This window comes from Chenopodium album, chromosome 22, assembly GCF_948465745.1.
Source record: "Chenopodium album chromosome 22, dcCheAlbu1.1, whole genome shotgun sequence".
In the NCBI taxonomy this organism is placed as follows: Eukaryota; Viridiplantae; Streptophyta; class Magnoliopsida; order Caryophyllales; family Amaranthaceae; genus Chenopodium; species Chenopodium album.
The window spans coordinates 12,759,346-12,774,758 of record NC_137855.1 but is presented as its reverse complement, the minus strand read 5'-3'; the positions used below and the strand labels follow the sequence as shown (position 1 = coordinate 12,774,758).

The following is a 15,413-nucleotide window of genomic DNA, read 5'->3' as shown; positions in this document are numbered from 1 at the left end:
TGATGGCAAGTCTGGTCTCATTTGCACATCGGTTTTACCGTGAAGGGTATGCTGGTGGCCTGGATGTAGCGGATGTGTACTATTTGTTGTGGTAATATCTTTATTGAGAAAATTGTGAAAAAAGGACCTTTTAAGTGGTCGACTATTTGAAAAAGGACCTTTTAAGTGAAAACTTGTGAAAAAGAGCCTTTTAAGTTGTATTTTGTTTATATGGGGTACTAGGTTGAACTTGCATGGTGGTCACCGTATTTTGAAATAACCACCCCTTTTTTGAATATTTAAGATAACCACTCCATAAAAAAATAAAGTTAGAATTCACCACCCATTGCTTGAGCCTGACCAATTTTTTCGTCAATTAGGCCTACGTAACGACTATTTTTTTTAATTTTATATATTCAAAGCCTCGATTCTTTTTTTCCTTAATTCATTTTCACCAACAACGGTTATAAAAAAAAAATAAAAAATCACTGAAAAATTTCTAAATTCTCTTAAATTCTTCTGCAAATCAACAAAATAAACAAAGGAAGCCCTAATTAATGAGCAACATTCTATGTGTTGTTGTTCGAGTAATTGTTATAAATTATTTGTTCAATTATTGACTCAATTGTTTAATTGTTGTATGTGACACTGAATTTCACCCAATGGAAAAAATGAAGTGAGGAAAAAAGAATCAAGCCTTGAGTATATAAAATGAAAAATAATAGCTTTTTGGTGGGTCACTAGGTTCACTTGACGGAATATTTGTCGGACTCTGGCAATGGGTGGTGAATTCTAACTTTATTTTTTTTAATGGGTGTTCGAAAAAAGGGGTCGTTATTTCAAAATAGCGTGATTTGAGGGGTGGTTATTTTAAAAAAAATCCTAAGTTCTACCCACTTTTAGTTTTTAGTTCAAGAGCTATCTTACCATTTAGGATTTGGTTAAAGTTATGAAGCACAAAAGACAAATTTTCTCGGTTATGGATCAAAGTTACTGTTTCTATCAGGATCCGATAACCCGAGAGCACGAGCCCAAGATTCGGGATGCTCCTATCGGCCAGATGAGAACCTACACATAAAGCATAGATTAGCTAACCCCGATGTGATTCGGGAAAAACCACTCCGATGGTAAAGTTAGAAAGTGTTTAAGAAGAAGATAAGAAGTTATGAAGAGAGAGAGAGAGAAATAGAGAGAGAGAGAGAGAGAGAGAGAGTAATAAATGCTAACCTTGATTATGAGGTTAAACTTGATATTTATAACATTTCTTAATGACAGGTGGCTACATGGCATGCAGAGTTCTTCTCGCCGAGTGTCAAGCTGCTGCTACCACGTGCCAAACACCGACAAGCCGACATGTCTGCTTTATGTAAAGATACCGGCATATTTTATAGCTGTTGTGGATCCATACCCGTACTTATCAGTATGTCGGCCCGTTTTCCATATCTCCCCATACAACTAGCCCCCCAAGTGAGGACGTTAGATTGAAAATCAATGTTCTCACTTTAGATGATACGTAATACACTTTTATATTCCGTTTCTTGCACTCTGTCTAGCATTTTTCTGTAATTGTGATCTTTAACATTTAGGATGACTTCTTGGAAATTTCTTTGTGGCATTTTTCTATAAATTTCGTTGGTTGTATCTCTTTAATCGTTTACTTTTTGGTTGTCATAAAATTAAGTGACAAAATAACTGGGAGTGAAAAAACTCCATTTTCCCTGCCAAGTGACCTTGTGTGGCGACAGCAGACAAGGTCTACTTAACAAAATAACTGGAAGCGAAAAAACTCCGTTTTCCCCCCAAATGACCTTGTATGCTAGGGGTGTTAAAAAAAACCCGACACGAGTGTCCCGTCCCGATTACCCAATGAACCGCAAAAAACCCAACGAGAAATTGACTTTTTTCAGTTTTTTTTCAGGTCGGGTACCCGTCCCACTAAAATAGTAGTTTTGTGGGCCGGGACATGGGACACGTTTAGCTAATCTCGGGTACCCGGATTCCCGACAGAATTTATAAAAAAAAAGAATACCCCTAAGTTTCCAAGCCAGCCCACTTACTCACTTTCACTTTGGGTTTTAGTTTTCCTCTTTAGCCGTCAGTCTCTTTCCCTCTTGTAGACACCTAAAAATTTCTCCCCAAAACCAAACCCGATGATGAACACCTTTCAACGCCGTTATTGGTTGGGTTAAGTATGTAATATTTAGAGTTCTTAAATCCATGTTTCTATCCAATACATTTCATAAACCAATCCATTTCCTAGCTCATTTCCCTAAACCATAACTTACTTTCCACTTTCGGTATCCACATCACAAAACGAGCTGAAATGATTTTATGGATATATAATTTTGATCCAATTATTATTTGGTTGGAGAGGCCTTTCAATAAGCTTTCCAACCATATATCATAAACCCAATTCCGAGCTATAACGAAAAAGATATGAGCAAAACACTAAACTCGGCCCAAAACCGACACCCTTCCACTAAAACGATCATAACGTAAAATATACAAATGATTTTGACCTGATTCAAACTGGGTTGGAAAGTAGACTTGATAATATTTCCAATGATATATTATATGCCTTATTTCGAGTTACGGATCAAAAGTAATGATGATTTTAAAAACGCGTAAAAAACTGGAATTACCGCGCAGCAGCTAAAATGCCGCGACGCGGCAAGATCTGACGTGGCACGGGAAAAATTCCCTTGACACGGTACTTTGGATGTGTTTTTCATGTTTTTAGTGCCCCGTGACTTGGCATTGGTATCGTGACACGTCGCCTTATGTCGCGACACGGTGGACTTTGCCGCGTCACGGCATTTTCTGCCGTGTCACGGTGGGTTGCTGACGTCACGGTGCTCACAAAACTTCCCCACGTCACAGGAGACTGTGTCGGCCGTGTCACGGTAGGAATTCCCGTGTCACGATGCCTTTCACATGACACGGGACAGCTTCGTGTCCTATCCGCGTAAACCCTTCACGCGTTTTACTCCTATAGGTCAAATATTTCCCGCATCACTCTAATTTTCCCCGTGTCACACCAATTTCCCCTGTGACACGGTAGAATCTGCCGTGTCGCGGTAGAATCTATCGTGTTGCGATAGCCTTTATTAGGGTTTTTATCTTTTTAGGGTTCCGTGTGTTCCCTCTGCTCATTTTCCCTATAAATAGGACCCCCCTTTTCTGCAGTTCGGGGCATCAAATTATTCTCTCTTCCTCTCTTTTCCACCAAAAATCATTTTCTTCTCTTTCTCTCATATTATAGCCTTAAACCTATATTCTTAAACATTATACTTCCCTTAAGCACTCCAAGGAGTCCATATTTAACCCGAGGTTCCATCCTTAAACCAAGGCGTGAAAGGTATAAATAACTGAGGGTTTGGACCTAATCAATTCTACTTTTATTTAATTTAATTATTTCAATTTGATTTATTTTTCATTGAAGTTACTAACAATTTATTCATGATGTAGCAATTTAAAGGAACGCGCGTAATGTGAGTAATTAATTAATTTAATTACTTATTTTATTTAATATTGCTAGTATCATGATTAGGGTTATAATTTGATTTGACTAACGTTATTATTGTTATGTTGCTTCCAATATTAATGTTTATTCTATTATTATTTATGATCACCATATTGCATGTTAAAGGGAATATGTAATTGAATATAACGCTTAATAAGATAATTTGGACAATCAGTTTAGGTTCCGTTAATCTTGTTATTAATTGAAGTGATCACTAATATTTTAGAATTATGTGTTGCACTAATATTCAACCAATTTAGCATAATAATAGTTTGGAACAAATTGAATATTTTATTTGCATGCCTTTGAGATCGCAGGAATTACTTTTCACAATAAGAATCGAGTAGAGGCCAATACGGGCGAATGTGACTCCATGACTCACTTCGTACCATCATCCGCGATCCTCCTTTCGTGGTTCCGAACCATATGGAGTTAGTAATCTCATGGATTATGAATGGGGTGTAACCTTCACAGGTCAATCGTTGTTGCCTATCGTTGTCCCTTTTCGTGGCTGCCTTATAATGATCCGTGAACGGTTTACAAGTTCCTTAAAAAATTGTTAGCGGCTCCCTACTTTCCTTGTCCCTATTCGTTGTCCCTAATCGTATATGTCAATTCCCACTTCCTATGAGTGCCAAGCATATTCACAACATGCTTAACGTAGGCCCGCTTCGAACAACGCCTACACCTCTCTACATTCTTTTGCTTCTCTATCTCCTCATTATCTCTCCTCTGTACAATCTTTCTTTCCTTCTCTACAAACTCTCTTAATCTCTTTCTCCCTCTTTACAAACCACGCAGTGCTGTCCAGATGGAGGGCTCGGCGGTGGTTGCGGGCCAGGTGGCAATGGCCGCGAAATCCGACCCACTTCCCAGAATTTCTTCCTCGCTCCGTTTCATTTCCATCGAAAGATCTAGCATTTCCTTTGATATTGATATCATTTCTGCTAATAATGTCTATTGCAACCAATTTTTCAATTATTATATACCTTAATTTCATTGACTCTTCTCTAATTTGGCGTGCATCTCTCTCCTCTCTTTCCTTGAATTTTTGGTATTTTGTGAGTGTAATGATAAGGTTAGGTTGTGACAATTTTATTTTCAAGCTGATGTATTATTGATGGTATATAAAAGAGTTAGTATAAAAATACTCCGTAGTAGTTATGTAAATTTATTTTTGGTTAGATTCAAGCAGACTTACCTATTTAAAAAAAACAAAAAAAAAGGCAAGCAGATTTCAAACTTAATGGGTACCCGATGTCCCGACTCAAGAAAATCGGGTACCCGGTTTTTTCTGGTCGGGACATGGGCCGACTTTCAAATTACCCGAAAATCCGGGTACCCGATTTTTCGGGTATCCGAAAACCCGGGTACTCGAATTTGAACACCCCTATTGTATGCCGACAACAGACAAGGTCTACTTGACAAAAAAACTAGGAGCAAAAAAACTCCATTTTCCCCCCAAGTGACCTTGTGTGCGGACAGCAAACAAGGTCTACTTAACAAAATAACTGGGAGCAAAAAAACTCTATTTCCCCCCCTAAGTGACCTTGTGTGCCGACAGTAGACAAGGTCTACTTACAAAAATAACTGGGAGTGAAAAAACTCCATTTTCCCCCCCAAGTGACCTTGTGTGTCGACATCAGACAAGGTCTGCTTAACAAAATAGCTGGGAGCGAAAAAACTCCGTTTTCAAGTGACCTCGTGTGCCAGCAGACAAGGTCTACTTATTCATTTGTTAGAAGCTGTATAGTCATTGCGTATAATTACTTTAGGCTGACATTGATGTATATTTACTTTAGGCGGGAATTTTGTTAAACCTGGGACACGTGTCGCAAATCCATCACCTGCTTTTTTGAAATCTCTTTAATTCTTGTCCGTTAGATTTCTTAACCGCCTTTCTTTTCAACTATCGCTTCATCTTGCTTAATTAAACGAAATGTTCTTCATTATTGCCTACTTTTATCTCATTATGAACTCAATCGATTTTTCTCTATCTCTTCGTCTCGTTTTTCAGTTTGTTATTATTTCGTCGCATTTCAGTTGCTTTTGCTTTCATGCGCTACTTCATATTGTGGGAAAAGCCATTTGCGATAATCTCCTAATTTGGTTTTTCTTAAAGGTATTTATGAACCCTAACTCTAATTTTGCATGTTTTCTATTTTTTGCAATTTTTGGGTTATTTGCTTTGTAAATGTCTAAGAATAGCATCGAAGAGGAATTGCCTAGTCTTAGTACAGTTAGACGTCCTCTTATTAGGCATCTTTGGGAAAAGATATCGGCAGAACACAAGGTAGTTCATCTTCTCTTTCTGATAACATTGACGATCCTTTTCAACCCTTAACTATTGAGGAGCAAAGACGTGCTTTCCTACGTCATAAAGTTATTGCTGACCGAGAGCGAGCCCTTCGACCTAATAACCCCGACATCCTTGACAACACTGAGATTCTTGATATTGAGCCTTTCAGTGTCCGTTATCATTTACGCAGCTTTACTGAAAAACGTTATATTGATCATACGGCTCTAACGTTGGTAATATAGGTGTAAACACTGTTCCAATGTCGAGAATAAAGAGAACGAGTTATCAACCTGAGGCCGCAACTCAAGGTGCTATTGAAATTGCTGAGTCAAACAAGAAGCCTGGGCAAGCCGAAGTTGTGAGTTCTTCTGAATCAGACGGTATGGAAGCCCCATAAAACGAGAAAGAACAGACCTCTCCCATTCATGAATTTGTCGTGAACTCTGTCCTTGGTGATGATGAAGCTCAAGATGATAGCGTGAATGCCGAGAGTAGGGATGATATTATCGACCTTACGACAGTGGTCATTCAAGAAGAAAGTTTAGATGAGGGGTACAACTCTGAGACAGATACAGCTGAATACCGACAACCTCTCATTCTTGTAGCCAGTAGCAAAGTTGCGAAGGCTAAAATATGGGATAAGTTTAGGAAGACCGCTTTGGAAAAAGATTACTGCCGTCGTGCTAAATGATTTTATAAGCTTCTCGATGAGTATGAACTTGTCCTTCCTGCTTCTAGGTCTTCAATGTTAGACTACCCTACTGGTCATGTTGCTATTTACGCTAAGCACTTTGATTTCGGGCTGCATTTTCCTCTCCATCCTTTTGTTGCAAAATAATTAAAGGCTTGGAATGTATGTTTGGTGCAGTTAACCCCTCCCACCATTCGTTCCGTTATTGCTCTTGTATGGGTTATGTTGTACAGAAATTACCCTCTAACCCTTAATGCTTTTCGACGGCTGTTATCTCCAAAGAGGGATGGTCAATCTGAAGGGTGGTGGTCTTTTTTTATACTACCCCCCATAAATATACTGTACATTCCTGATGACTTTCCACTCAGGAGAACATTTTTTCGCCCTCACCCCAAATTTGATACTATTGCCGAGAGGGATCTCGGGAAACATGAACTTAGGGCTGTCAACCATTTTGACATTGTGGAGTTTGATTACGGAAATGGTAGGCTCCGCCTAACTTCTAAGGTGTGGGTGCCAAATGTAGGATACATTCTCGGCAACGCTCCCTTATCTCATGTCGGTCTATGCTGGACTGATAGTTAAAGTATTAACTCATCATTTTTATTTCATTTATGGAGACAGTTATATATACTTAATATGTTATGCATAAAATGTTTACAGTTAGTAATTTATATTTTTCTTCCTTTCATGTCAGGTGTTGACAAGCTAGACAATAAACAGCTTGGGTTGTCAGCTGACGAAACGAGAGTTATAAGGCGATGTCCTAAGGCTCCTAAACCTACCTACGACACCCTTGCAAACTACTGCAGCCACGCTTCCCCTATCAACCCCAAGAAAAGAGCTGAAGGAATGGCTGACGAGAACACTAGGAAGAGAAAGCTCACAACTCTTGGAAACCAGCGTGGTGGTGCCGTTAGAAATAGCAGCCCAAGACAATGACAACCGGGCTTCAAAGAAAACTCAGGGGACCGAGAACCAGGACAAGCGTACTTCTCCAAAAGAAACTGATGTCCAGGAGAAGACGGTTGTCAATTCTACTGTGTCAACTCTTCTTCCTGAAGGAGTGACAATTCAAGACCTCGACCTAACATGGCTAGTCAGCCAGAAACTCAGGGTAGAACCACTGCTGACAGTGGTTTTGATGTTAGCGCTCTCGGCATCGTATATCGGTCTAATCAATGGATTGAACGTCCAGATGGGAGGCTTCCTGATGAGGTCGTTAAGAGGTTCTCTGTCCCGAAGGCCATTCGGGGGATCGATGGCATCCTGAACTTGACGTGTGCCGGAATGAATCTCTTTTCACCGACGACCTTATGCGAGGAGGGAATCTCGGTTACCGGCTTCTGCGCAATCTGGCACCTCCTATGGCAGGCCTGCTGGTGTTGTCGGTCCTCTTGTTGCTCAGCACATGCATGACTGAATGAAGATATTGTCTTTGTTTCTTTATACTTTTTATCCCATTTTCTTATTTGTTACTTTTCAATTGTTATCACCTTTATTTATCATTATTTCATTACTTAAGCAATTTATCATCTGTTATTTTAGGTTACATATACTTTATGTAGGCCATTAGTCTGGCACCGAGCTTGTAGAGATGTATCGTTATTACCAGGAGCATCATCACCAAGCATCCTCTACTCAGGGAGCCCTGCAAACGGCCTTGGATAATGCTGATAAGGCCATTTCTAAGATCAAGGAGGCCAAAGAAAAAGATGACCTTGAGATGGCAGCTCTCAAGGATAAAGTTGCCAAACTTGAGGGTTTTGAGAAGGAGGTCCAACTGTTAAAAGATCAGCTTGCTGAGAAGGAGAAAGTTGTGGAGCGCCTTCCTTCCTTCGATAAAGAGCTTATTGATGCCAAAATTACCATACATAACCTTGAGGAGAAGATCCAGAAGATGGAGGTCGACAAACATGGTATTCGGCAAAGAGTAGTATGCCGCTACCTGATCTCCAAAAAATTCTGCACACGGCTTCAAGACCGGTATGATGGGGGGTGGACTGCTGCTCACACTACTAGAAAACAGGAAAATAACGACGGAAAAAATCCGTCGGAAACACCCTGTTTTCCGTCGGAAAACCCGTTTCCGACGGAATTTCCGTCGTAACTGGTTGTCGCAATACCCTTCGTCGGAAATAGGGCCTTTTCCGACGAAATTTCCGTCGGAAACACTATTCCGACGGAATTCAGTTCGTCGGAAGCGATTTCCAGGCCCGATAGAGTCCGTCGCAAGTTTCCGACGGACAGTATTCCGCCGGTAAGTTGCGACGGAAATTCCGTCGGAAAATAATTTTAAAAAAACAAAAAAAAAGCCTCCCACCACCCCCACCACCAGTCCACATCACCAGTAACCACCCCACACCACCAGACCCCATTGCACACCAGCCCCTATCCCACCTTCAAACACCACCACCGACACCCACACCAGCCCCCACACCACCGACACCAACACCAACCCCTATCCCTCCTCCAAACACCACCACCGACACCCACACCAGCCCTTATTCCACCTTCAAACACCACCACCAACACCACCACACTCACACCAGCCCCTTCCCACCTTCAAACCACCACCACCACACCAATAAATCCCCCCAAAAACAGAAAAGTTAGTAAAAAAAAAAACCAAAAACTAACCCAAATAATCAAAAATCAACACAAAAATACGAAAATTAAGACAAAAAAATTGACAAATACCACACAAATAAATCAAAACCACTAGATCTACATATTTAACAAGAATTTCATAAAGAGAATTGAAAAGAAACGATAAATAAACAACAAAAAATTAGAGGAAGTATATAATTACACAATTATCTAATAAAATTACAAAATAAACATTAAAATTAACTAGATCTACAATCTAACCTAAATTAAAACTAGATCTACAATTGATGTTGGGCGATGTCGGTGTTGTTGCACGGTGGTACGGTTGTGGTCGCCGTTGTTGTTGTGGTGTTGTTGTTGTTGTTGTTGTGGTGTTGTTGTTGGTGTCGGGGATGGCGGTGATGTTGGTTGGCAGAGATGGTGGTGGTGGTGATAGAAGAACAAGGGGAATAAAATGAAGAGGAATGGAGTAGAGAAGAAGAAGAAGAAAAGAAAAGAGAGGTGGAGTAGAGAAGGGTGGCGGAACAGTAGAAGAAAGGAAAGGAGAAGGAGGAGAGAGAGAGGAAAGAGAAGAGAGGGAAAAAGAAAAGGGGCGGAAGAGAAAGGGGGGGATTAGGGTTAGGATTTTTTTTTTCTTTTTTATAGCTATATGTTCCGACGGATTTTTCCGTCGGAAAAGGCTTTTTTCGACGGAAAATTCCGTCGGAAAGTCCAATTATCCCGACGGAATTATTTTCCGTCGGAAATTTGAGACGAAATATTTTTTTTCGTCGAAAATATCCGACGGAAAATAAATATGTCGGAAATATCGATTTTTCCGACGGATTTTCAAGTCCGTCGGAACCGTTCCATCGGTATTTGAGCTGATTCTTGTAGTGTCATAGATATGTTGCCCAGGTTGCTGGCTGGAAAAGAGATGACTGGGCCAAGGTTGAGAAGGCCTTTAACAACGGGGCTCACAAGATTCCTTCCGGCTTTGAACAACAAAAATTTGCCGAGGAGGATCTTCTCAATTTTGAGCCAACGGAGGATGACGGCCTTCCACACCCCAGCATTCTAAACTCTCCTCAACCTGAAAATTTTCAAGCTTGAAGGGGCGGGCAGTCATCACTGATATCATCTTGCGGATCTTGCATTATAGGGCCTTATCAGCTATGATTTCAAATTTGTAATTGTTTGTTTTTGTTAGACTATTTTTTTGACAATGCTGTTTATCGGCATATACCCTTTTTTGTGGTGATGCCTGTCGATTGTCATCTTTGTCTTTACTTTCTACCATGTATATACCTGTTTTAGCTAACAATTTCCGCATTTTTATTTTTCAAAAAACTTTAATCCTTGCCTTTCTATGTATATATTGCTATTCACAACCATACCGGTTTCATATTTTAACCATCACTCGATTAGAATACCAATATCTAACTTATCGATATTCAACCTACCAATTGTTAGCAGTAATTATGTTGGTCTTAACTTTCACAATTATGTCGGATTTAACTTATCGAAATCCGACTTAACTTAACTTATCAATATCATTGTCAATAAGACAGTTAAGTCGGATTTAACTTGTTTCTGTCAAGATCCGATAACCCGAGAGCCTGAGCCCAAGATCAGTGATGCTCCTATCGGTCAGATGAGAACCAACACAGATAGCAGAGATTAGCTAACCCCGGGGTGATCCGAAGAAAACCACTCTGATGGTAAAGTTAGAAAGTGTTTAAGAAGAAGATAAGAAGTTATGAAGAGAGAGAGAGAGAGAGAGAGAGAGAGAGAGAGAGAGAGAGAGAGAGAGAGAGAGAGAGAGAAATAAATGCTAACCTTGATTATGAGGTTAAACTTGATATTTTATTGCATGGCATGCAGAGTTCTTCTCGCCAAGTGTCAAGCTGCTGCTGCCACGTGCCAAACACCGACAAGCCGACATGTCTGCTTTTTGTAAAGATACCGTCATATTTTATTGCTGTTGTGGATCCATACCCGTACTTATCAATATGTCAGCCCGTTTTCCATATCTCCCCATACAATTACGAAAATGGAAGTTAGATTTCTTGGGATAGTTAAAGTGCTTGGGCTATTGAAATGACTAAAATGACTTATGAAATGATAGAAAATGAATATAGATTGGATTTCTAAGCAAGACTCAAGTAATCCTTTGATACAATACACAACTTGGGCCAAATGATGATGAAAGGTTTTATTCATAATCGTGTTTTGGCGAGGAAAACATTTTTAGGGTTCTACATCCACCAGGTGAGGGACCCAGGGTAAGTTTCCAACTCCAAACCATATTCCATAGCTAATACTCGATTCAAAGGATGTTTAACACTTAACAGTTTACAAAAACGTCTATTTCACTCTTTGTGTTATCAAATGACGAGAGTTTTTTTATTTTTTATTTTTTTATTTTGCACTGTCTAACGTCCAATAACTCCAAAATGTCGTATACTCGTATATGGTCCTAGTTCGTACGTAGCTAATAGGCAGTAATAGCCTAATACATTTATGTATGTCAATAAGCCAATAATTTAGAACATGAAAATAAATTCAAAGCTCTTTACATTTGAATAATGCATGCTTGATTTTTAAGATACTCTTGAGGTATTTGACCAAATCTTGATCATTTATCCAGTGAACAACAATATCTTTGCAGTGATATATTCAAAGGTATATGTCACAAGACTCACAACAATGCACAGGTCAGAATGAAACTAATGTTGTTCTATTCAACACGATGAGGTAGTCAGGGACAAGGACATAAACAAGTTCCGAACGGCGAGTAGTTGATGAAGAGGCCAAGAGGGGGTAAAAGAAAATGACATGAACTTAAAACAATACGAAGTACTTCGTTTGTATTAGAGCAAGATTAGCCCCGTCTTGTCTTAAGATTTTTTTCCCATGCCATCAGATTTTAATAATTTTTAATATTTTATAATTATGTTAAGACTCTATAAGATTCAACTAAATTTAGATCTTCATTCCTCAGACTTATTTAAGATTACTCAAATATACATTCTATTTTTATTTTGTATAATTTTCAATGGTGTCGTAAATTACGTATCTTACATAGGCACATATTTGAAAAATAATATCAAACCACTAATAGATAAAATTATAAATAATAATGAAATTACGTGAATATTGTGATCGATATATATACATAATACCATAGCCAAAAAATTTACATTTTTTTATAATTTATTTGTTGATAAAAATAATAGCAAGTATTAGAATACATTAGATTAAAATACAAAAAATATACAACCAATTTTATCAATAAAAATAAATACAACAGTCAATTGCAATTAGATTTACACTTTACATGTTTCAATAAAATAAGATCAAATTATTGTTAACGATAATATTTTTTGGAAAAAAAGTGTGCTTTGGTATACGTATATGGACAAAATACAGTGTATAAAGTATGAACTGAGTCTTAAGTTGGGTCTTGAATTTTCAAGACTCCATTTAAGACTTTGATAAGACTTTGCTTCATAAATGCATAAATTTTGTGAAGTCTTGTCTTAAGACAATTTAAAAGTGATTTGCTGATGTCATGTATAGTCTTAAGACCTATGGCTAATCTTGCTCTTAGTCAAATGCTAATGGTTTGAGGATTAAACTAAATATGACAGCTATGTAAAAACTAAAAAGATAAATGTTTCTAAGTTAGTCATCGTTTTAAAAATAACTATCACAATACTAAATTGTCATGACTGATTTTTGAATTATTTCTTTTGTTGTTCAAACGTATTACAGTTTTTTTTTTTAAAATTCACTTTTTCGTTGAACTATTATGAAAATTAAAAAAAAAATTCAAGAAATTAATATCTAAAAAATAAAATGAATTTTTAAGAGCAAAATCATTTTTATAAGTTTGAACAACAATCAAAAATAATAAACCGGCCAATGAAAATTAAGTATACTGGTAGTCATTCTAAAGACGACTACCATAGAATTTTCATATGTAACAATTATCATCATTTTATATGAGTGAATATATTTTTTAAGAAAAACACTTTTCTAAGTTTAAGTCTATGTTCCTTAGTTTGAATAATAGACAAACTTTAATTAGCTTGATTCTTTATATATACCATAAGAAACACTTAAGTTTCTCCTAGGAGTTTAACAATGGAGGTCAAAATTGGGGTTGGTGTACTTTTGGTGGTTGTATTAGTAGCTAGTATGTTGTCAACAATGGAACCTCAACCAATAGACATGCTCTTTCCACCAATCGAGCTCATAGCACCCACTCGAACCAGACCTCATGCACCTCCGAGGACGTTCAACACCCCATCTCCTTCAATTATGCCGCATCCGCCAAGTCAACCGCCTTCCTGTGGCAATGCTCCGCATCTTATCTATGGTAATGGTTGACTATTAGGTGGTGGTTTCACTTCATCTTGATGTTTTGGCTGTTGTTGCCTCCTATCTTTGTACATCTTCATATAGTGCTATTCGTACTTTCGGTTGTTTGTGTTTTGCTCATAATCAGAAAACCAAGGGTGATAAATTCGAAAGTCGAAGTAGAAAATGTGTGTTTGTGGGGTATCCGTTTGGCAAGAAGGGGTGGTCCTTGTATGATCTTGATAAGAAGGAGTTCTTCGTATCTAGAGATGTGAAGTTCTTTGAGAACGTATTTCCGTTTATTGACTCCAGTGAAGTGAATATTGAGCCAAGAAATACCATTCCCATGAGGGATGATGTTATGATTGATCCGGATTTTGATCAAGTTTATGACTGTACTCATGAAGAAGAATTGGCAGTGGGTTCTCATGTAGAAGAACAGGTGGAAAAGGACGTGGATGCTCGAAGTTTTGCAACTTCCCAGCCTACCCAACCCACGGAAGCAAACCCCACCGCCCAGCAGAGGCAGACCGCCCAAGGGCAGCCCACTCACAGCCAGACAGGGAGTTCCGCAGGCACCCCGCGGCAGCCAGCAACTGATCGCAGGGGGGCTGCGGAGTTGGTCAGTGAACAGCTTCAAGCAGGCTACTCCGCAGCCACCCCGCGGCACACAACCACAGACCGCAAGGGGGGTGCGGAGGGGACTGATTTCCAGCAGCGTGAAACAGAGCAGCAAACCGAGCATAATATTGAGCAATCTGATCAGCAGTTGGGTCGTGGTTTTCGCGAGAAAATTCCGTCGGTTAAGTTACGGGATTATGTCACTCATACAATCGTTGCAAAAAGTGCATCTCCATCAATGTCTACCTCGTCTCCACAACGATCCTCAAGTACTCCCTATCCTATAGCACATTATATTAATTGCGACAAATTTTCTGCAAATTATCGTCATTTTCTAGCAGCAATTATTTCGGGTCAAGATCCGAAATCGTTTAGAGAAGCAATGAAACATGAGGGGTGGAGGAAGTCAATGCAAGAAGAAATACGAGCTTTAGAGGATAATGGGACGTGGACTTTAGAAGAATTGCCACCCGAAAAACTTGCTCTTGGTAGTCAGTGGGTTTATAAAACAAAATATCTCTCAAATGGGGACGTTGAACGTCTCAAATCAAGATTAGTGGTGTTTGGCAATCATCAAAAGCCGGGCATCGACTATAATGAAACTTTTGCCCCTGTTGCTAAAATGACTACTGTTCAAGCTTTCTTAGCCATTGCAGCATCAAAGAATTGGGAACTTCACCAGATGGACGTTCACAATGCATTTCTTCATGGCGATCTTGATGAGGAAGTATATATGAAATTGCCTCCTGGGTTTGAGAATTCGAATCCGAACTTGGTGTGTCGATTACGAAAGTCGTTGTACAGTTTGAAACAGGCCCCGCGATGTTGGTTTGCGAAATTAACCGCGACATTGAAAGGGTATGGTTTTCTACAATCCTACTCTGATTATTCTCTGTTTACCTTTTCTAGGGGGTCAGTTCAGATTAATGTTTTGGTGTATGTTGATGACCTCATTATTTCGGGCAATAATTCCGCTGCGTTGCTTGCATTTAAAGCTTACTTGTCTGATTGTTTTAAGATGAAAGATCTAAGTGCTTTGAAATATTTTCTTGGTATTGAGGTTGCTCAAAATGCAACCGGATTGTTTCTATGCCAGCGAAAATATACCCTTGATATCATTTCAGAGGTCGGATTGACTGGTGCAAAACCGTCGGGATTTCCTATGGAGCAGAATCATCGTTTGGGTCGTGCACAGGGAGCAGTATTTTCAGACCCAGAACAGTATCGACGTCTGTTGGTCGATTAGTGTATCTGCCATGCCTCGTCCTGATCTTGCATATTCGGTGCATATTTTATCTCAGTTTATGCAACAACCTCGAGTGGAGCATTGGGAAGCTGCTCTAAGG

General features: G+C 39.1%; 1 protein-coding gene across 1 annotated transcript; it reads left to right on the top strand.

The window, feature by feature from the left end:
* Window positions 1-13,230: 13,230 nt before the first annotated feature.
* Window positions 13,231-15,313, top strand: LOC145603976 (uncharacterized). The gene is made up of 2 exons (XM_081659940.1): window positions 13,231-13,368; window positions 13,484-15,313. Exons 1-2 carry the CDS (start codon window positions 13,231-13,233, stop codon window positions 15,311-15,313), a joined length of 1,968 nt encoding a protein of 655 aa, XP_081516066.1.
* The last annotated feature ends 100 nt before the right edge of the window (window positions 15,314-15,413 follow it).